The sequence below is a fragment of the Leuresthes tenuis genome, unplaced genomic scaffold (assembly GCF_036924035.1).
Source record: "Leuresthes tenuis unplaced genomic scaffold, fLeuTen1.0.hap1 SCAF_20, whole genome shotgun sequence".
Classification (NCBI taxonomy): Eukaryota; Metazoa; Chordata; class Actinopteri; order Atheriniformes; family Atherinopsidae; genus Leuresthes; species Leuresthes tenuis.
This window is the reverse complement of record NW_027325374.1, coordinates 5,939,279-5,960,924: the sequence shown is the minus strand read 5'-3', so window position 1 is coordinate 5,960,924 and position 21,646 is coordinate 5,939,279. Positions and strand designations below refer to the sequence as shown.

General features: G+C 39.8%; 1 protein-coding gene across 2 annotated transcripts in view; it reads left to right on the top strand.

Moving 5' to 3' along the window:
• sema4gb (sema domain, immunoglobulin domain (Ig), transmembrane domain (TM) and short cytoplasmic domain, (semaphorin) 4Gb) overlaps positions 1 to 21,646 on the top strand; it is a 44,379-nt gene that overhangs the window by 4,380 nt on the left and 18,353 nt on the right. For both annotated transcript variants that reach the window (XM_072373232.1, XM_072373233.1), the window contains 6 exons: positions 3,957 to 4,204; positions 17,354 to 17,502; positions 17,912 to 17,974; positions 18,319 to 18,417; positions 18,504 to 18,597; positions 21,379 to 21,492. In XM_072373232.1, the coding sequence (XP_072229333.1) occupies positions 4,060 to 4,204; positions 17,354 to 17,502; positions 17,912 to 17,974; positions 18,319 to 18,417; positions 18,504 to 18,597; positions 21,379 to 21,492 (664 nt within the window). In that variant the 5' untranslated portion in view covers positions 3,957 to 4,059. The remainder of the gene's footprint in view (positions 1 to 3,956; positions 4,205 to 17,353; positions 17,503 to 17,911; positions 17,975 to 18,318; positions 18,418 to 18,503; positions 18,598 to 21,378; positions 21,493 to 21,646) is intronic.

Sequence of the window (21,646 nt, the reverse complement as noted above, 5' to 3'; positions counted from 1 at the left end):
AGCCCTTTGGGAAAAGAACACCTTACAAAACATTACGAAGGTACCGTGATGTTGCAGGAGCGGCTTTGCTGCCTCTTGCCCTGGAAGCACTGAATATACCAAAGGAATAACTAAACTAGACAACATGTTCTCCAACCAAAACGATGGTATTGGTAATTGGTTCGTACCCTTAAACACAACCCATGACATCATCCTGTAAGGTACCGCCCCTCAAAGTGTCAGGTGGCACAACACTTTGAATAATACACCTGTTCAAGATGATTGAATAACACACGATAATGGGTTTTTAGCTTTGTTTGTTTTGTTATTAATTCTAATTCATGTTCTGGTAATAACACAACTACCCTACAACACTTGTTACTTCTTGGTTAGTAGACAATATCATTACTTGTTTAGTGTTAGATACAAAAACTATTAGGTTAGGGTTTAAAGATAAGCATGGTTTGGGCTAGAATACTTTGTTTTTACAGTGTGACCTTATACCCTCATGGATGCTGTTTTGCTGGTTGCCTTGGTTTCATGTAAACACAATAAACTATAACAAAAGTTTGTCTGGTTGGGTTTAGGAAATAACATCACATGGTTACGGTGTGATGTTATTCAAATCTAATCAAACTTGCTCAGCTGTGGAGACAAAATGATCATGGTTAGGATTAAAATACATTCTTTTTACAAGAAGACTTTTTTTAGAGTTCACATGTAGATGCTCTAATAACCACTAGAGGTATTTTTCTATATTAATTATCATAGTATGTTTTGGTTGGCATGAGCAAATGCCCCATGGACCTGTATTTGGGAGAAGTACAGTCTGAAATAAGAATATTGCTGTGATTTTATGTCACGGCCTCAGGACACAGATGCAGAGTCGGTTCAGATGCAAAGGATGTTTATTAAATAAACAAAGCACAGCAAGGCAAGGCAGGATCTCCTCACAGAGCAAAAGATCAGGCTGTGAAAATCCTAAAGCGCTCTCCTCAGTAATTATGGCTGGGGAGATTGCTGCTATGAAAAATGATCAAAACAAATCTCTCAAACTCAGGAGAGAAACAGAAAAGCTATGAATGATGACCAAATAAACTCACGTTCTCCTATTGAGGTGGATTTAAACAAAAGACCCTCTTAAAAAACAGAGGCGCTATGAAACTTAAACAATTAACTTGAAGCCCACCTTTAACGGCGGCACAAAGGTCTTTCAAGAACCAAAACACAAAATGGCTCCACTAGCGGAGGAACTATGAACATTAACCTTAAACGAACGCAAAAGCGCCGCAAACGGGGATGACTATGAAAGGTTACAACAGAAAACACTCAAAAAACGGAGGAACTAAACAAGGCTGTGAAACTTACTGTGATAAATAAACTATGGCTAGGAATAAATTACAAACAAGATAACTCTGCATTAGGATGGCTCACTGCAGGCTCGAGGAATCTATGGCTGCGAAATCTATGAAAACTACGGATCAAGAGGCTAGTCATGAGGCTCATGGAAAGAGACAACATACTGGCACAAGACAAGGGAAACACTGACTATTTGAACACGCGAGGAGCCAAGGGGAATAGGAGGAAACACTTGGGAATCAGGGAAGACAATCAGACAAATCAGACAAATCAGACATTTTGAAATCAGACGATTCAAAATAAAACAGGAAATGACGAGACAAGACATGAAACAGAACGTAAATCGTGACATTTTAGAGTGAAATGTGTTTCCCAGTGAAAGAAAACAAGATTTGAGGAGAAGGTCTTAATGAGCACAAAGAGAGACAAAAAATTGAGCGTTTTAAACTGGCCAGCAGTAAGGCTTCATCTAAAACTAACCGAAAAACCTTCAGAGCTAACTGTAATCTGTTGTTGGGGCCATGAAAATGTAAGAAGCTTGAACGCAAAGCAATCAGGGAGTGGTTGAAACTAGAGCCTGTCCTTGCTGTCAAAGGTTCTGCAAACAGACCACGGTGAAGGCACTAAGATTTGCAGTTCCAGGGGGACAATAATTATTAGGATGACTGTAAGATTGTACACTGTACTTCTCTGTCATGGAGGTACATTTTATCAAAAGTGTAGAAGCAGTTCAAGAGCATCACCAGCAAAGCGATGCCAGAAAATGTACCACAATTATTCAGAAATATTAAGCAGCATCATTTAAACTGAAACTCAAATGCCAAACAATCAACAAAAATAGACTTGTTTTCTTTTGTGTTCATGAACACATTTCTGGTTCCACCATTCAAATGTATTGATCTGTGGATGTAGATTAATAAAATGCCTTTATATCAAAGTTTCCTGACAGTTCTTTTCTCCATCTGTATGAGTTGTCACCCTAAGCTCAATTGAACCTCTTTCACATTGAGTGGAAGCAGATGGGTGACAAATTAAGCATCAGATCCCCTACTGTGAGGGCTTGGCTTGTTGTACCACTTTACTGACATATTTTGGTTCTATTTAGTTCATAGTTCATTACCAGTTGATACAAGTGATTCTGAGTGATCACCTTTATTTCACACCGAAGTATTTCTGCCTGGGTGGGAGTGAAATTTCAGGATGACAGTGCCCCCACCAACAGGGCACAAAGTGTCAATGAATGGTTTAATGAGTGTTAAAATGGTGTGAATCACCTTCACAGTCAGTACACCAAACCCAAATTGAATGGGAGGTTTTTGACCTGCATGTCTGAATTTTACCATCGTTAATACACCAAGTTATGACCCTCAGTAGAGTTCCAAAAACTTGCAGAATCAAGGCCAAGGTGTAGAGAAGCTGCCCAAATCCCACATCGGCACTTCATTTTGGGTTTTCCTTTAATTTGTCACCACTCTGTAGGCTTGGCTAAACCCATAATAAGGGTATCCCTGCACCTGAACTCTTTCATTACATCAACGCTCACTTGTCATTTCGCCAATTAGTTTCAGGTCTTAGTAACAAAGCTGCTAACGAAGAGGTCACCCAGCTCATTCTGCTTCGTGCTGTGAGAGATTTGCAGCAGAAGTGGTAGGGACCGAGCAGGAAATTCACCAGTGTCACTGTGCGGCGGAGCAAGATTCAGAGTGTTGACCCTTTGATCAGTGACAGAGCCAGAGAAAAGGCAGCCAGGCGGAGATAGTGCTGATGGCTCAGGGCCTAATCTCTAGATTATCCATCATGCTGCTCCACTGTGCACACAACTAATTAAGATGTGAAGTTTTATGTTGCAATATCACACCACAGGGGTGCGTTATTTAACTCCAAAGTTCATATAAACGGTCTTCTATGTAACTCACCTCAGTCGTTCTCTGTGGTTAATTGTTTGTAATCAGAGAGCGACGAAGCATGTCAGCGGGTAATTTTCTGTTCATGCCGTCACTTTGGTATAAAAAGTTTGTGCGTGACATCTCTTCACTGGAGTTCATTGTTGATGTGTTTTTTTAAATCTTAGGGCATAATTAGTGTCTGCATGTTGGCTATATGTCTGTACCTGTCAGTAAAATCACTCAACTTAACTACTATTTCAAGCTATATTTTCTACTTCAATTTTTCTACTTTTCAAGAGAAATATACACTTTTTAATGCACTGCATCTATACGCTTGGTATTTTGAGTTGCTGATAATACTTTTTCTTATCAAAAGAATCTGGGAGCTTGAATATAACCAGTATGTACCCTCAGGCAGTGGAGTATTTGTTTGGCAAATGTTAATTCTGTTCTTAAATGACTGAACTCCAGTTCCACCTCCATACAACAGCAACCGATTTGGTATGCTGGATGATATCCGTTTTAATTATACTCTGTATTTTTTTTTTTTCTTTCTTTCTTTCTTTCTTTCTTTCTTTCTTTCTTTCTTTCTTTCTTTCTTTCTTTCTTTCTTTCTTTCTTTCTTTCTTTCTTTCTTTCTTTCTTTCTTTCTTTCTTTCTTTCTTTCTTTCTTTCTTTCTTTCTTTCTTTCTTTCTTTCTTTCTTTCTTTCTTTCTTTCTTTCTTTCCACAGACTGTGTTCCCAGCTGGAGGATAATCAAAGAGTGAACATCTACTTGCTGCTTGGCCTGAAGATACACACTTTATTTTTTGTGAGTACCAGTGAGGCAGATCAGATGGGAGACCAGAGATCGTTTCAGTCCCTCCTGGTTATGTTACCACTCCTGATGCTCCTCAGCAAGATGTCACAGCTGTGGGCCTTTCCCTTCAGTCCATCCCTGGACTTGGATGTCATGCCCAGGACTACTGTCTTCTCCAAAGGTGAGTTGACTTGTGTTTGAAAGTTTAAATTATGAGGCACATCTTATGAAGGTTTCGTGATAGGTTAAATGCAAGGGGAGGAGGCACAGGAACTGTGGGATCTAAAAGAGGGAAGTACATGCGAATGTTGCGTTATTACAGTTTGGTCTAATGATTTTCAACATGGTCAGCAAGATTACCCTCAGCAGTAGCTGCAACGCATAGAGAATGGAAGTAGGACAAAAAGCCTGCTTAATCTTATCTGAATACACTTGCAATACAGAAGTTTTTCTTTCAATAGGACTTGCATTAGGCAGATATCTCACGTCACTGCTGACTGTACATACAGGCCCATAGATACAGCGTTGTGCAAAAGTCTTGAGCCACCCACCAGTTTCTTTTTATATTGCCAGGAAAATGGGAAACAGATGTGGAAATACAGTATACAAGGTAAAAACAGAGTTTGTTAAATTCTATTAAGCTCGAATGTCAGTATCTGGTCTGAGCTCCTTTATTCTCCAACACAGCCCGAGACAATCTTTCTATCATTTCTTTAAGTAGTCTTCAGGAATAGTTCTCCAGGCTTCTTGAAGGACATCCCAAAGCTCTTCTTTGGATGTCGGCTGCCTTTTGTCCCGTTCTCTGTCAGATGATCCCACACTGCTTCAATAATGTTGAGGTCCGGGCTCTGGGGAGGATTCATCCCTCCATAAGACCTGTTGCCACTGATTTTCAGTCCACTTCTTGTGTCATTTGGCATAGCTCAGCCTTTTCTCCCTGTTTCCCTTCCTTAAGAATGGCTTCTTGACAGCCACCCTTCCATGGATCAGCTGAAGGTCCAGATGCGTCTCTCAGGTCCTGTGTCAGGTATTTTCCCCATTTCTTAAGGACATCACTTTAAGGACACACTGCACACCATGCTGAGATGTGCCAAGTTTTTAGCTAATAGCTCTAGGAATCACTTTAGGAACTATTAGTTATTATGCAGCTACAGAAAATAGGATGAAATTATGGTTTTTTTTTCATTTATCTATTTTAATTTGACAGGTTGTTTGTAAGAAAGAGTCTAAAGATACGATTTAAATTTGGTGCTTTGCTAAGTTGTCTGTTATGTGTTGACACAACTTTGGTTCATCCCTTGAGTTAGGTGCGTTTTTTATTTTTAAATGATTCATAAATTAGTTTTAAGTGGCGTAGTATGTGTATGTCCCATAGAAAATGCTGCCTCAAACACAAATGTGGCAGTCCTGGCTTTCTTCTTTTCAGACAAACCCACAACAAGACAACAATGGGCTTCTCGCAAAGCATAGGAATATGATAATCATCCAAATAGAAAGAAGACAAAGAAAAAAGTAGCAGTGACAATGTGTGTTGAAGTTAAAATAAAAAGTGGAGGTTTTTAGTCTAGGGTGATCCAAAATAAAACCCAGCTTTAGAACCTTCCATTCAAACACATGGACGTCACCGTCCTTATTTGTTGCTGCTACGGGCTACTGCCTCCTCCCCTCCTTGTTAAATAAGTGGCACAGTTTTTGAAGTTGGCCCTGAAGAGCTACTTCATACTCGGAGTTATTAATCGCCTCTCTCATGCCCTGTCCTAGATCACACGGCTCAGCAAACACTTCTAATGAAACAATAGACAAGAGGCCTCCATAAAAAGAGGACCTGAGCTCTGCAGACCTGATTAGAGTTAGTGCATAAAAAACTGCTGATTAAGTGTATTTTGGTAAAGCGTGGGTATTTACAGACATCATCAGCACCTCTCCCTTACTCCACTCACTTACCATCACTTCACCTTCCTGCTCCTCTCTCCCCACGTCCCATCACTGCGGCAGAGGCTACTGATGCAGCTGCAGCGACATGAGAACTTCGGTGCAGGCAAGCTGAATAGCTGTGCTCTTACCTCCACTCCACCCATCTCCACTCTCCTTCACGTCAGTCCTCTCGGGATGAGTATTATTAGAGGATAGATGGAGTGAACACGGCTTGCTCTATTGTTTACAGAGTAATCTGGTGCAATGCAATGGCATCCTCCCAACTATCATATTTCTGGCTGTTCATTTGCACCTCTCTCACTTTACTTCACCCTTGTAGACCCTGTAGGGTCACCCTTGTAGAAAGTTGTCCTTGACCTACTTTTTGATCATTAGGGGAGACATGTGAGAGTGCAGGATGAGCACATGTGTCAGCATGCACTTCATCAGACTCACAGAATGCCATCTGACTGTGCAGTAAATGTGTGATTCTGTTTGGGCGTGTATTTAGAAAAATCTGCTCACATGTGCATCCTCCCTGCTAAGAAAACGCCAGGAGGGAAGATACTAAGGCAGGTTTCCTCTCATAATGATGATATGTGGGTGTCTATATTGATGGCAGACTCTGTGGGAGGACTTGTGTTTCTGAGCTGGGATGAGGGGGCACTCGTTAATTTACCTTATGCTTTACGGATGGCCTGTATATGTGGGAGGACAAGAACATGCTGTATCCGTGGAAGCTCAGACATATAATAAAGTCACATAAGACTTAAGCACCAAGACCTAATACACTATTAAATGCAATTTTTGTGGAATTGACTTTCTATGCAAAAAGCAGTGTTTGAAATGTAGTTTCTTTTAAGAATATAATCATAAGGGGATATTTTTTGTGGCAAACTCACCAGCGATTCATCAGTTCCCTTTAGCCCTTTGAAGCATTTTTATGTAATTAAAGCCATTGCTTTGGTACAATTCCATTACTCTGATCAACCTTATTTTGAGCTGCAGCAGGGATCCGTCTTCAGTAAAAACACAAACAAACCAACCAAAGAAAACTAAAAAAACATGTACAGGCCCCTGAAATGTTGACAAAGTTATTTTAGAGCATCTCTAGGTTTAACCATGGCTGTTTAAGGTTACAGTGGTGGTTTACCTCTCATCTGTGTGCATCATCATACAAACTTATGCACACCTAACCTGCCCTGGTAGGTAAACCCCCTGGCTATGCCTAATGAGCATTTGTACCAGAGATAAGTACCTTTGGAATACAAAGAACACATCTAATCAGCACATGAATTTATCGCTGTCAGTATGATCTGTTTCCTCAATGATGGCAGAGTAATATGGAAGTAATATTTATATGCCTGTTAGCTTATGCATTCACACTGGCTGCAGCAACTGTGTTGCCCTGAAATCCCCTGTATCTGTTGATCCACGTTTGTAACAGGTCATTTCTTTGCCAACTTAGTGAAGGTGTAGTGGTAAGATTGCTTCCTTTCATGTGGGTGACCTGGGTTTGAAACCCTACCCCTTTGCATGGAAGGCACTACCTCCTATTTAGGATATGAGTGTAAGTTGCTTTGGATAAAAGTGATAGGAGAAGGAGAGTAGGGAGATGGGTGGAGTGAAGGCAAGAGCACACTGATAAAAACAACAATGTTACACTTGCTTTGGGGTACAGACCCCTTGACAAGTGGTGTAGTCCTGGGTATTTGTGAGCAAAATGAGTATACCTATTTTTTTCCAGTTATCATTGATTGTATTAACTTAAATGTCCTTTATTATATGCATCATATTCGCATTGTGTGCTGCAGATCAATTTTTATTTATTTCTAGGAAGGTTAAGGCATGACCTACTTGCCTCTGCTTCGCACTGGCTAGCACTATTTGCCTTCATTGGATAGGTTAGTAAGATTCATTAAATTTAGGGCACTAATTTTCAGATATTCCCTGATGTCAAGCAGCAGAAAATATGTGACAAGGAGCAAATACCACTGGCCCATTTTTGGATCAACTAAAGATGGCAAAGTACTCCCTATATGTTACGGTTATGCTGCTAAACAGGATTCCAGTTACAGCTCTTCTCAGAAAATTTGACAACTACGTATTTTATTTGCATGTTTCAGAGAAAATGGATTTTCTGTCTTCTACTGGAGGTCAGTTTAACCATTGGCCGTGTTCTGAACCCATTTTCCTATGGGGTGCTTGCTTTGGCTTCCCCTGCTTTTGCCACCAGACCTGAAGTAATGCAGTCGTGAAATATTGATACACTGTAAGCTGTCTGTTGTTGCTATGTATGACAAACTAGAAGGCAAAAGCGGTCTTGGTTGTAAGTTTCTGTGTGGTTAGCCCTGTTATTATTGTGGTGGCAGTAATCTGATGATTTGGTGCATGAGAAGTTTTTGTTTTCCTATATATTGTGGAAAAATACTGCTGATGTTTTTTTTTTTATTTTCACAGGAAGTCTTTTGACTTTACAAAAAGCCTTAACAGCTGCATTTTCTGTGTATTAAATACATATAACACAGATAACACATGAACTTGGTCTAGGGTGCGAAAGTTTGTGACGATGTAACACCATTTTAACACTTAGTGTTGTCACCATTTTGCTATTCTCTGTGTGGAAACGCATACTTTGAACTCTGAGATCCACAGAGACTTCAGTGATGCTTTGATTTCGTTCCCCTCTGATTGTGTAAATGTATGAGTTTGGAAGGATCTTATTGATGATTCACTGAGAACATCTAGCAAAACGTGGAAAAACACCAGGCCTATCTGCATATTGTATAAAGGAGTTGTGTTTGGCTTTCTTTTCTGAGATGAAAGTCTTGACTGTCTTTCATCTCCTTCTGCAGTCCCCTGGCTGAACAAAGTACTGTGAAAGTCTTGGCTTTGACACAAGCTCTAAAAAAACCTGATGTGTTTGTGTCATCATTAACAGCGTGGTAAACATTGAATTGATATTCACTAAGTGGCCTCTCTGAAAGTGGCCGACATTTGTACTCATACAAATATTAATCTCTAAAGCGTTCATTCACACAAATTTCATAATTCATAGAGCCCTATTTGTGTCCATCCATGCCAACAGTGGGATTATTGCCAATAATTCCAACAATAAGCAATTGAACAATGATTATTAACAATGATGGTTAATTATGTTTAATTTGTACTAGAGCTCTTGATTTGTATAGAAAAACTATCCTTATACTGATGGTAGCACTGACAGTCTCAATAGACTTCAGGGTAATTTGACCTGAATGAAAAGAAAATACCATCTGTGGCAGAAAGTAGTGGGACAGCAATACAAAGAGATCTTCTTTCACTTCACAGTTCACACCCTTCATCTGGTTTTAAAAAAATCTGGATGAATCACAAATCTGTGTATGGTTCTCTTTGATCTTCTTTCTAATTACCATCTAATCCTAAAGAAATCTGCTGACAGTGAGTAATGTGGACTTTCCAGCGAACAAGGACGCTGTTGTTTAAAAGGAAGCTGTTTTTTCTCGCATTTATTTCTTCAGAATTTTTGCTCATCACTTTTTTTGAGGACAAGAAACAAATCTAGAATATAATGTCAGCAACGCATTAAAAAAAGAGCTGCAGTACAAATGTGTTTACCATTAGGTGTGTTTCCATCAGCCTGTTTAGATGCGCATCGAGAAGTATCGCATCGGAAAATTATGATGGAAACGCCATAATTCGAATTAAAATCCCCTGATTCGCACAAATGACAATACGCTCGCTAGCGCCGGGTTTTGGCTGAAACAGCTGTGTTCGCATGAAGTCTGACGTAGCGCACTTTCACCCCAACTGCTTCCAGTGTTTGCGGGTCACTCACAAGACAACAAACGTGGCGGACAATGGAAGGTTTGTGTGGACAGAGGAAGAAGTTGTGGCGTTAGGGTCAGTGTTACCCTAACTGGGCTGACAGCTCCAATACTTGCCCGACTCTTAATAAAGGGTCAAGTCCTGTCTCCATGGTGATACACTCCAGGTCAGGAAGCCTGTAAAACGTTTACAGGCTGGTTGTCATGCCAACCTGCGGAAAACTCGCACGAGTTAGAAAACTTTAGTTTCATAGTTTCACCAAAGTCTGTACTTTTGATTGAAATACACATGATTCGAATTTCTTTTAATGTGCATTTCCCAGTGATTCAAATCACTTTTGGATGGAAACATGACTATTGTGTTCGACAACCCTTTTGAATCCACTTTTGAATCTTTTGGAATCTGAGAATACTAAATGTTTAGGTTTTTCAGAGAAATCCATGTCCATTCCTGACGAATACAAGATTTCAGCTACTCAACAGTCTGTTGGTGTTGTTGTCTGATTCTCCTTTTCAATAACAGACAGATCTGGACTGCAGTCAGGCAAGCCCAGCACACACTCTGTGTCTATGAAGCGACCCTGTTGGAAGTCATGCAGAGTGAGGTCTGGCACTGTCTTGAAGATCCACCAACTACCCATGAAATAAGACATCACACTGATGGCAGCATATGTCTGTCCAAAACTCAAATATTTGCCTTTACATCAGTGGTACCTTCCCATATATGTTCATGCCATGGACACTGATGCATCACCATACTATCACAGATGCTAACGTTTGCACCTCTCGCTGATAACAGCCTGGATAGTGTTTTTCATTTTTGACACGTCAAAGATCTTTGTCGGATTGGGAGGTCTCGAGCATCCAACAGTGGTTCCCAGCCTTGGTCTTTATGCACTGAGAACTCCTCAGACTCTTTGAATCATTTCACTATATTATACACTGTAGATGTTGAAAGATCAAAGTTGAGCTGATCAGTGATTCTCTGGTAGAATTCTGCACAAAGTGGTGAGCCACAACCCATCATTGCATGGAAAGACTAAACCCTCGTTGGATGCTCCTTGTACGCCTAATTCTGACACCCTCACCTGTCACCAATCAATCTGTTGATTGTAGATCCTTGAAGAACATAAAGTTCTATAAAGGTTTGTTCAAGTTTTTTGTGTTCAGATTCATTCCTTGTACGTCCCCTCTTGCCGTGTCCATCTTTTATGTACAGGCAGTGGTACTTTTGGAGTTTAACGCCATTGACTAATCTGATATGTGTTGCATTTTAGAAGGCTTACTGCATAATCTTCCAACATAATCAGCTACTGTAATGAGAAATAGAGACAGGAACAAGTAAGAGAGACAAGCAACTTTTAAAAAGGTCAATCCACCTTCTGTACTCACTGAAAATGACGTGGACAGATTGGCTATTAAAAACGCAACTCCCACTCTTAGTAACGAATATTTGGCTGAATGAAGAATTAAAACAAAATCACGGTTTAGTTAGATTATCTGGCTTATTTTACTCTGCTTCATGTGCACTCTACTGCATTGTACTGCAGGTAACCACAGTAACTGGACTTGCTGACTGCTTTTAGTGTAACTAGGCGGACCCGTGAACAAACTGATAAAACAGAATTTATTTTGAGCTCAGCGTCTGTGTTTGATTGTGGTGACTGAAAATAATGGACTCAGCAGATGACGCACCGCCGCACTTCACGTTTTTCGTCTCTGCCTGTTTTCTTATACAAGGACAGTTCCATGTATTTGCTTACATAACACACAGTTACGTTTACTTACTCTTGAGCCCGGTAAAGAAACGAAGACGTCATTACTTAATATGGATAGATTTGACAACAACTGACAGTTCTGATGTCCACAGAAATCAAGTCAGGCTTTCCTTACAGCGTTTGTCCCCAAATCTTTCTTGAAGCACGTGGGTGTTTGCATGTGCGTGTGCAAGTCACATGCTCACCACTGTGAGTCCAGTGATCAGTGAGTCACACAGGAAGTCACACACTCTGATGAGGGTGGCACACACACAAACCACGGAGTGGATTTACTATCAACCAGGACCCCACTTGGGGGATTACAAGTATGTCTGAGTGTGAGTGTGCACATTCTGTCTGCGCCACCTGTGACGGCTCAGCGTGGATACACAGTCATTTTGGCAAACACGCAGCACACACTCCTCAGATGTTCAGAGTCAGTGACAGAACTTTCTTCACTCTTTGTCAGGAGATGGTTGAAAGAAGTGTGAAGTATGTGTGAAAAGAACCTGGCAGGTGTTTAAGAGGGGCAGTGGGCTTTACATCTTCCCTTCACTGAACAATGTACCTCTCACATTCACACAAACCAGCCTGCGCTAACAGACACACGAGCACATGTATACGTGATGACAACAGTAAAGAGAAACCAGCCGGTAGGCCAAAAGGCTTCTGGCACACCTCAGCACTCTGTTGACTTTCCCCATTGATTCTGCAGCAAAGCGCAAGGTACAGTGCGTTTGTGTGTATGAGTGTGTGCTGTGGACACAAATTGTTTGCTTCAGGGAACAGTAGGTCAATGTCTGTGTGGGTCTCTTGTTAATTTGATATATTTATACCCATTTCATGCTGATGAAAGAAGAGTTTCAACTTTCTGTTTTTATTTGAGCTGCCTGCATCTATCTTTAGAGCCACACTAATCTATATTTTCATGGTAGCAAAAAAAAAACATCAGATATAAACAATATGTGATGTTTCCAAACACCAAATAATTTTTTGGGTTGTAAAATCAGAAGAATATTTTTCATAATCCGGAAATGTTGTCTTGTCCTAGTGTTGTCAGATCAGAAAGCGTTTGTGTGTCATGTTCTGAAGCTTCACATGTCTGTGTATTTGTGCTTTTCTGTTTTATTTTCTGTAAAAGTTTTGTATTTTCAGGTCAAAAGAAGACTTTTACAGCTCTAATTGCAACCCACTAAACAGAAAATCAGTGTTCTTTTTCATACATGTGGGTCTTTCCATTAAAAATCGAGAGACATTAAAATACAAACGGTCATGCCAGATCTGACATCAAGGTCACCTTACTTCAGCTGCCTTGAGGCCAGGGTCATGTTGTGCCACTGCAGTCCTCGTCAGTGCTTTGCTTGTTATGTCATGCAACCACTATTTTTATAAGATAGAAACCAAGGCTTTTGCTCACTCATGAGTGATGCATATGTAGCAAACTCTTTATTTTGCCATGGGTGACACAACTCACTTCACACATGATCTCAGATAATATGCAGTTGTTTAGTTTATGCATTATAACATGTGTATGCATGTTTCTGCATTATTTTTCCTTGTCACACTCTCCTCATATACAGTACATGTCTTAAGCATTTCTATTGTGTACATACCTGTGAAGTGGACCGACCTTTTTGTCTGTTGTCTTGTCAGCCCCATTTCTCGTAAGACCTCCCCCACCCACACTTCAGACGAATCCCCTGCTAGCGTGTCCTGACCTTTGACTGTGTTGGAGAAGCTTCTCATAGCTCCTTTAAATCTGAGGCTGACTCACTGAGAAATAATAAATGACGTCACACAGTCCTCTCTGTGGAAAGTTAAAGAAGCCTTTAGTGGGAAGCAAATGGCAATGCTCTCAGAAAATTAACTTCACAAAATTGATAATATTACAATGATGTTGTTCTGTGACTTAAAACCTGTGTAATCTGGATATTTTCAAGGTTCATTTCAGCTTGATACAACTTATTTTCACAGCTCACATGGTCAGTATGTTATTACTGTACTAGTCAAGGTAATTATTGAAGTATTAACAGACAGAGCTAAATGTGCATACTGGGCTCTGTCATGGTGTTCACCCCCTGTTATGCAGGGCCCAGTATGACAATAACCCAATTATTGATCGCTGAGAGGTACCCTGTGGTTGTCTGACTGCCATTAGTAAGAAAAGCCAGACAGCAAGTAGAGTGAGAGGCCAGAAAGACTGCAGTCTGACTCAATCTTTGGGCTTCTGGAGTGTGGAGTTAAGCTACAATCATCACCCAGCATGGCCATGTGATAGTTAGACAAGCTGACAGTCATGTGGGGATGAAAGCTCCTTCCATGTGATGCTGTGGAAACCCAAAACAGTTTTCATTCTTTCGCATCATGCAAGATCAAACATGCTGGGAGAGTTGCTGTCACGTCCATTATCATCACAGCTATTGTTAATTAAAGCAGGAAAAACATGAGTCATGCCGTAGTTGAGATAGTAGATGTGAGTAAAAGCCTTTAAGATTATGTGTGTTTAAGAGAGTTGGGATGATGATTTACTTATTTGACAGGTCACTGATGGAACTGCATTGTGATATGTGGATTATTCACTCATCATTACTATAGATTTCTCTGTCTGGACAGAGCCAGCGAGCACTCCTTGGTGTCACTCAGTAACACACAGTACTTTTTTAGACTCTTAGTTTTGTTTTGATAGTTCCCGATTTAAAGGGAAACTTTTGAGGTTCATTGTAAACTATAACAACGAGCACCAAATAATGGCAGGTAAAGTGCCGTCAAACATTTATGGACATGCTGTTAACTGTGTCAAATCTCCACTCAAGCACACAGCTCTTTATGAACGAAGTCACAGGTAATCTGCATATTTTGTGCGAAGGAGGCATCAAAAGAAAGACAAAATAGTCTCTGGGTGTAAGGGAGATCTGACATCATGGAACACAGCACTCTAACAAAATGAGTTACTGGGTTGCTGCAAGTAAGCACACCCTGATGCAGCACTGAGACACCATTCTGTGTGTATTATCAAAGGGGAACAGCAGTGGCATAATGAAAACTTTTTATGTGCTGATAAGACATGATCACTGTTTGAAAACAGGTTCTAGTTTAAGTTTTAGTTTTGTTGAGCCACTTAAAAGGAAAGCCTGGCTGTGTTCTTTTCTTAAACCTGTGTTTGCTTTGTTGTTTTTGTTTCACATTTTGCTCTACGTAAAGTTATTTTTTTTTATTTTTGGGTCCTGCCCTGAATTCACAATGACCCATAGTAAAAATTATGTGGGGTATCAGCGGTTTGTGTGACTCCTATTTGTTGTTGAAGTGGTACTACCAGCCTCCCACTGCTGCCCTGGATCCAATTCAGTATCTGAACTGTATAAACTGTAGCATATAAAACAATACTTTAGCTTGCATTGCGGCAATTATCTACTTCCAGCAGTTACATTGCCATTCTGTGACCCTCTCAGCTGTACTGGGCCCTCCTTCCTCCATCAGAAGTACAACAAACTGTGGTGTGCAGGCCCTCACACCACAAGGAATCGATTGGCTTATATAGGTTGTCTTATTCCCAAGAGCTGGAACATGCTTCTATCAGTTCACGACAGAAAACGAATAGGGGGAGGAGGCAGACAAATCTTGTGTTGCTTATTATGCCCATCTGCACTCTGCTGACTCATTTTCCTCAGTGTGACACCATTGATACCTCCACTTACCTCTTGTTCTCTGATGACAGCTGTTCTTTCTGCATGTGGGGTTTTGTTCTTCAGAATGTCAGAATGAGTTAGTCAGACATTAATCACTAACTGAGTGCAAATCAAAGCTCTGTAAACCTACTTCTGCACTGAGGGAGATTTTCTGTACCCAGAGTAAAAAAACAATGCCCTCCTTTCTACTCCGTCTCACAGCAGCAGTACAACGTGCCCCCATTTCTGAGGTGCTACACTAGGGGAGCGTTCAAATATTTAGTTTAGTGCACCAGGCCAATTATTTTGCAATGGATGGATAATCTTATCAATTAAAGAAAGCCAAAAACAAAAAAAACCCAGATATTTAGCTTTATTAAATCACACTATAAATACTGTGCAGTAACCCTTATTTTCCCCACTTACTGTATGAATTTCATCCTTCATCCTCATTCACACACATCTACAAGCACAGCAGTCATGAGGCTGTGGCAGTTCTACTGATGTGATTTGGCAGTACTGGGCCACGATTCCTGCTGAATGCCCTCAAAGTTTGCTTCCCCTGTGCCCCCATCCCCTTATTCTGTCTCTCCACTGGTTCTCCCAGCAGTCACTTCAGCGACACCCTGCCCCCCCATCACCACGGGGTGGTGAAAACTGCAGGGGTAAAAAACAATATCTGAACTGTGGTATCATTTCTTATTTCTAAGAGCAATTTAAACCTTTTGGGTTTTCATTCAGCTAAATAAATTATCATATACATATGTGCTTTATAAACACATTCATGCTGAGAAGAATGTTGTATCAGTTAAGTGTATAACTGGAATGATTGTCTTCAAAATAAGTTTGAAATCGAAACCCATCAAACTGAGGCCTGAATATTTTGTCTTCCTGTTCTTAATACAGATAGAATTCATTGTTCCCATTATTATTTAAGCCTTTACACTTCCTTGTGTGACCTTGTTTTGCCCTGAAGAATACTCTAATTTTTCTTGACATGAATTCAGTGCTGGAAGCATTCCTCAGAGATCTAGATTCACATTGACATGATAGTATCTCACAATTATGGCAGCTTTGTAGGAAACACCTTCATAATGAATTTTTTATTATTTAACCATTAAGGTCCAATGATTTTTGAGGCCATTTAAGTCCAATGAAGTCATCGTCATGGTCAAGAAATCAGTCTGTGATGAACCAAACAGATCTCTCTGAGGGTAAAGGAGACTGGGAAGGAATGGGGACTCTGAAATGGGAATTTTGTTCTATTTTTCTTTGATTGCATTTGCAACCACCCATAGGAATAGTGGTATGACAACCACTGTCTTTGTAAACAAGTGAAAATCATGTTAGAACTCCACCATTTACTCTTTCTTTCTTGCTTGCTTTCTTCTTTTTTTTTAAAGTAGGGCTTCTGTGTTGCTTTTCTATGTTAAACTAATTACTGCACTTATGTCTTGGCCCTGATCCCTGTCACACATGCTGGTTCTCCCTCTGAAGCCGGAGCTAAAAAGACCCAATATAATACAGTGGATTAGGCATAGTAAGTAAAATCAGCCACAGTTGGTGTGATGTGTACACAACAAGGAGGGAGAACTGCCTCTAGTAATTGTAAGTAACCGTCAATGTTCAAGGCAAGATAACACCTGATGTAGCACCCTATTACACCGCTAATAATGCATTCTGGGTTTGCTCTGGTTTTCTATAATGAAAAAAATACCAACTAACGTTTTCCAGTCGTCTTTTGTCCAATGTTGCTGAGCCTTTAACCTCAGCATTCAGTTCTTTGGCACCCAGTGTGATCCCTAGTTTCAAGGTGTTATGTGTTCAAATGGTCTGTACTGCTAATTCCTTTTTGCCTGCCAAAAAGCACTTTGCAGTGCGTTTCTCATCCCCCCATTCACACATACACACACTCACAGCTGTAGCGATGGAGCTGCCATGCAAGGTGCTCATCAGGCGCAAGAACGGTCCACTTGTGGAAGCACCAGGAATTTAAACACCAGTGTAGAAACAACCCTGTTGCCTGAAGCATCTGTTCAGAAGTATTTTTTAATATGTTAGTTGTAACAATTGGTGAATGGTATCCTTTCTATAAGTCTTCTCCCATATGGTTTTGGACTGTAGAAGCAGAAAACTTGTTGTCATGCCTTGTGTCTTATATTCACAGGTATGTTGGGCAGCATTGGTTTCCGTGGCTCTTCCCAGAACTACAGTACCCTACTACTTGAAGAGGAGGCCGGGCTGCTGTATGTGGGAGGCAGAGGAGCTTTATATGCTCTCAACACCTCCAACATCGCCACACCTGCAAACCTCACAGTGAGTGTGCCAAGACCCTTTGAGCCATAGATCGGCATGCGATTGCCACTATTTAGAAAGAAACAGCAAACAGATTTCTTAAGTTTTGAGGGAAGTGTTGAAAGAGGAGAAACTAATAATAGCCTTAAGCAGATTGGGCAAAGTCCATTGTGTTCCTCCAGTTTTTACGGATATCGGATTAAATGCACCAGGCGTTTATTCAAGGATTACCAAAGAGAGTCAGAATTTAGTGACGCAGCCAGAAAATTAAGTGTGCTGCCCTTCTCTTTTCCTGTTTATGACATACACTTGGTTATTTTCCTCTATTTATCTCTCCCTTTGCTGTCTATTTATAGAGTGAATTTATCTATTTTTCTCTCTTTATTTATTGAGCTAACTGAGTCATGCTATTAACCCCCATTGTTTGCAGATTGATTGGGATGCTTCCCCTGAACAGAAGAAGCAGTGTCTGAACAAAGGCAGAAACAATCAGGTACAAGGCTGCAGCCTTATTCTCCTCCTGTTGTTTTATTTACAGAGAAGTTTTCATTTATTTGTCTATAAGTTATTATTTAAGAGAACAAAATGAAACAATTGTGCTTCGTAAAGCACAGATTGCACATGACAGCCACAAGAGATCAAGCCTTTCAGTTGCCTTATTATTTACTCTCGATAAAACCCAGAGACACTAAACTACAAACTGAACATTTGAAATAAATTACACTCATTGAGTGATTATTTGCATGAAATAGCCGCCTGCATGAAGTGGCCTATGCTCTCTCCAGCCATTGTTTGTTTTAGAGCCCGAAATAACCTGTTTTTCTCTGTTCTCTGCAGACAGAGTGTTACAACCACATCCGCTTTCTGCAGCGTTATAATGAAACTCACCTGTATGTGTGTGGAACAAATGCCTTCAGACCTCTCTGTGCTTATATAGTAAGAGCTTGTGTGGTTTAATTCAGTGTATTTATGGCTCAAATCAAAAGCAAATGATTTAAGATTTCTGTCTCATCTCCTATAAGGATGCAGAGAAGTTCAGCTTCACTTCTGGTTTTGAGGAGGGCAGAGACAGGTGTCCATATGACCCAGCGAAGGGATACACAGGCCTCCTTATAGGTAGGTCTCCCAGTTCTACTCGATTAACCCTGCGGTTTGATTAACAGAATCCAAGCACTGCGAGTTTTTACAGGAAAAAGAAGTATCTAAATCTTAGACTAAAGGGGGCAATATTAGTTATATCACGCTGACATGAGGATCTACCAGTGAAGCCTTAAAAAGGGTAAATGCTTAATACATAAGACATTCAGAGCATGGTATCAAACAGGACTATAGAGTTGTGCTGGCGGCACTTTAAGGTTATAATTAGTCGAACCAGTGGTTTGAATAAATGCCAACGTCATCGTGCTTCGTGTCTGTGAAGATTAATCATCTAGATCACAGCGTGTCCAGAAGGGCAAGGGAAACTGAACTTACTTTACATATAAGCATGATAATTACAGCTTTATTCAACTAACTTAAATGACTGGAGACCTGAATAAGCTTCAGTGAAGCTTTGCGTTCTTGCATTATTGAAGGAGGAGAAAACTCATGTCAAATTTATTTTATGCTTTGATTTGGAAGCCCTTGAAAAACACAAGATAATTCCCGCTTGCTTAACCTAATTGTTTGGAAATGAGTGAGCTCCAAATTTGGTGGAATGTTGGGTTATACACATGAATTACCACATGGTCAGATAACTGGTCACCCTCTCATTTCCCACCACCAGCTTCTCAGTTCCCCGTAGAAGCTTCTGACCAACTAAATCAGTACTTACAAGTAGATAGTCTGTGTATTCTGAATTTTGTCCCTCTATAGCACCATATATATTCTGCCCTGTCAATCTCTATGTTTCCAGAGAAGTCCAGAGCGGACAAACTGACCACTGGGTCAACACAGCTTTTAAAAAGAAATTCACATTTTTACATGTCTGCCATTTTAATTCTGCTACTTGGTGCTATCAGCAAGCTGACTGTCAGATATCACTAAATCCAACACAGCTCCTTGTCATGTTTCTGATTTTGGAGGATTTTACAACAGTCTTAATCCTTTCAAATGTTTGAATAAAAACTACATGTTATTATGCATGGATGAATTTTAAAACTGCACTTTATCGACATGAAACTGTTTAGTACAGTAAAAGGCAAAATTTCAGCACTTAAAACTGTCATTTTAATCTATGCTGTAATGCATTTCTGCAGGATAAAAAAAGTGGATGACGATAAAATGTTTTTATATCTTTCAGAATTAAATTAAATTAAATCAGCACTTTAGTGTCTTCCTATTTACATGAACTTTTAGCTGAACTTTCCTAGTTCCTTATTATGATTTTTGAGGTCTCAGTTCTTTAACGTTGATGAATGCCAACCTCGTTTGGGTCCCTCTCTGTAAATCTAATAAAAATCAAGCGATACGTCTTTTTTTGCATGCAGTTGATGCACGCTCCCTGGCCACTTGAAATAAAAAACAACAACATTTCTGCCAGAAATGATCAAAACAAAACAAAATTCAATTAAATTTTTTTAGCTTAAGTTTATATTTAGGTTAGGGATTATTAAATATTCATGCATTGCTTGATTGCCATTGGATGAGCAATTTTTAAGTACATTTTTAGCTTCTACAAAATGAGAGCTTTTTGAAATTAGAAAAAATATGAAAATACTGGAAGAATTGACATATTGATTAAATGTAAATGCAGCGAAGTGCAATACATAAAGGTTCAGAGAGTAAATGATGATGAGAAATCACATTAGAACAAGTCAGAAGCACAGCTTTAACTATTAGTTATTTCATTAATTTTCATCGTACATTGTGCTTTCTGTTGCAAGGCCTTCTCTCATCATGGTTTGATAGAAGTCTTTTAAGTTTTTACTAGTGCTCTTTAAACCCATTATGTCCTGGAGTTACATATTCATCATTTTACCTGTCAAGCCTGGAGCGACATATACGCCGCATCTTTTTCAAGGCACTCCAACTGTTATTATTTTGAAAAGCTATTAATAAACATGATGTCTCACACACACTAACTTAAGATGATACCTGAAGGTTTATCCTCTCAGATATTTTTTATTTCATGTTTTTAGTTTTACTTAGAGACTGAGAAATAAAAAGTTTTAATGGACTATTTGAAGTTTTACACAAAACGCTGAGGGGTCGGACCCTAGGACCCTAGGTCTGAATGAGCTAATTACATTTTGTGGCATCGGCTCTAGAATTAGCTCGACCCCCTGTCTTGATGAGCCAACTATTAATATGTGTGAGACAGCGGTGGATGGGAGTAAAGATAACATTACATTTAATTCTGTTAGAATTACAACACAGAAAAGGGATTGTTGAGTCTTTTTGTGTGAATAAGTGACTCTTATTATGGCTCAATGTCCTGTTCACAAACAAAATCCTCCACATCATTTGTTTTTTAATGAAAAATATCATTACTTAAGATTCTATAATTCTGCATAATTAAATGACAAGACAATAAATACAACAGATCAAATAACTAGACAAATAACGACAGTGTTAATACTTTCAGAATCAGATGTTTAGGGGATGTCATGTTTGTCTGTGTTCAGTCAACAATAGTCTCTGAACAGCTACATCAAAGAGGTTAAAAGATGTTTGATTATGTCTGAATCAATATGTGCAGCAGAGTAAAATCTAAGACATCTCTTCATTGAGTAGCTCAAACACACAGGGATCTTATAAACATTATCGCCACACTGACTGGCATGTCACTGTTTGCCTCCTCCCTCTGCAGGATGCCCACTGCTTTCATTTACATGCCATTAAATTCTGATGTCGTAATTTGTTTTGTGTCTCAATCCATCCTCCTCCAACACATTTTTTTCTTGATTGGTTAATTAGATGGTGAGATGTTCACAGCCTCTCAGTATGAGTTTCGCAGTTCACCAGATGTCCGCAGAAACTTCCCTTTCCCCACTCTCAGGACAGAGGAGGCGCCCACCCGCTGGCTTTTGGGTAAATATAAAAAATAATTTTTAAAAAGTACACTAAGTAAAGGGAGTACTGAGCAAAATAGCTGCAGACTGACACTGATTTATACACCATTTTTCCACTTAAAGTAAACAGGCATATTTGGAGAATGAAAATTGCATAAAATATGCTCTGCACT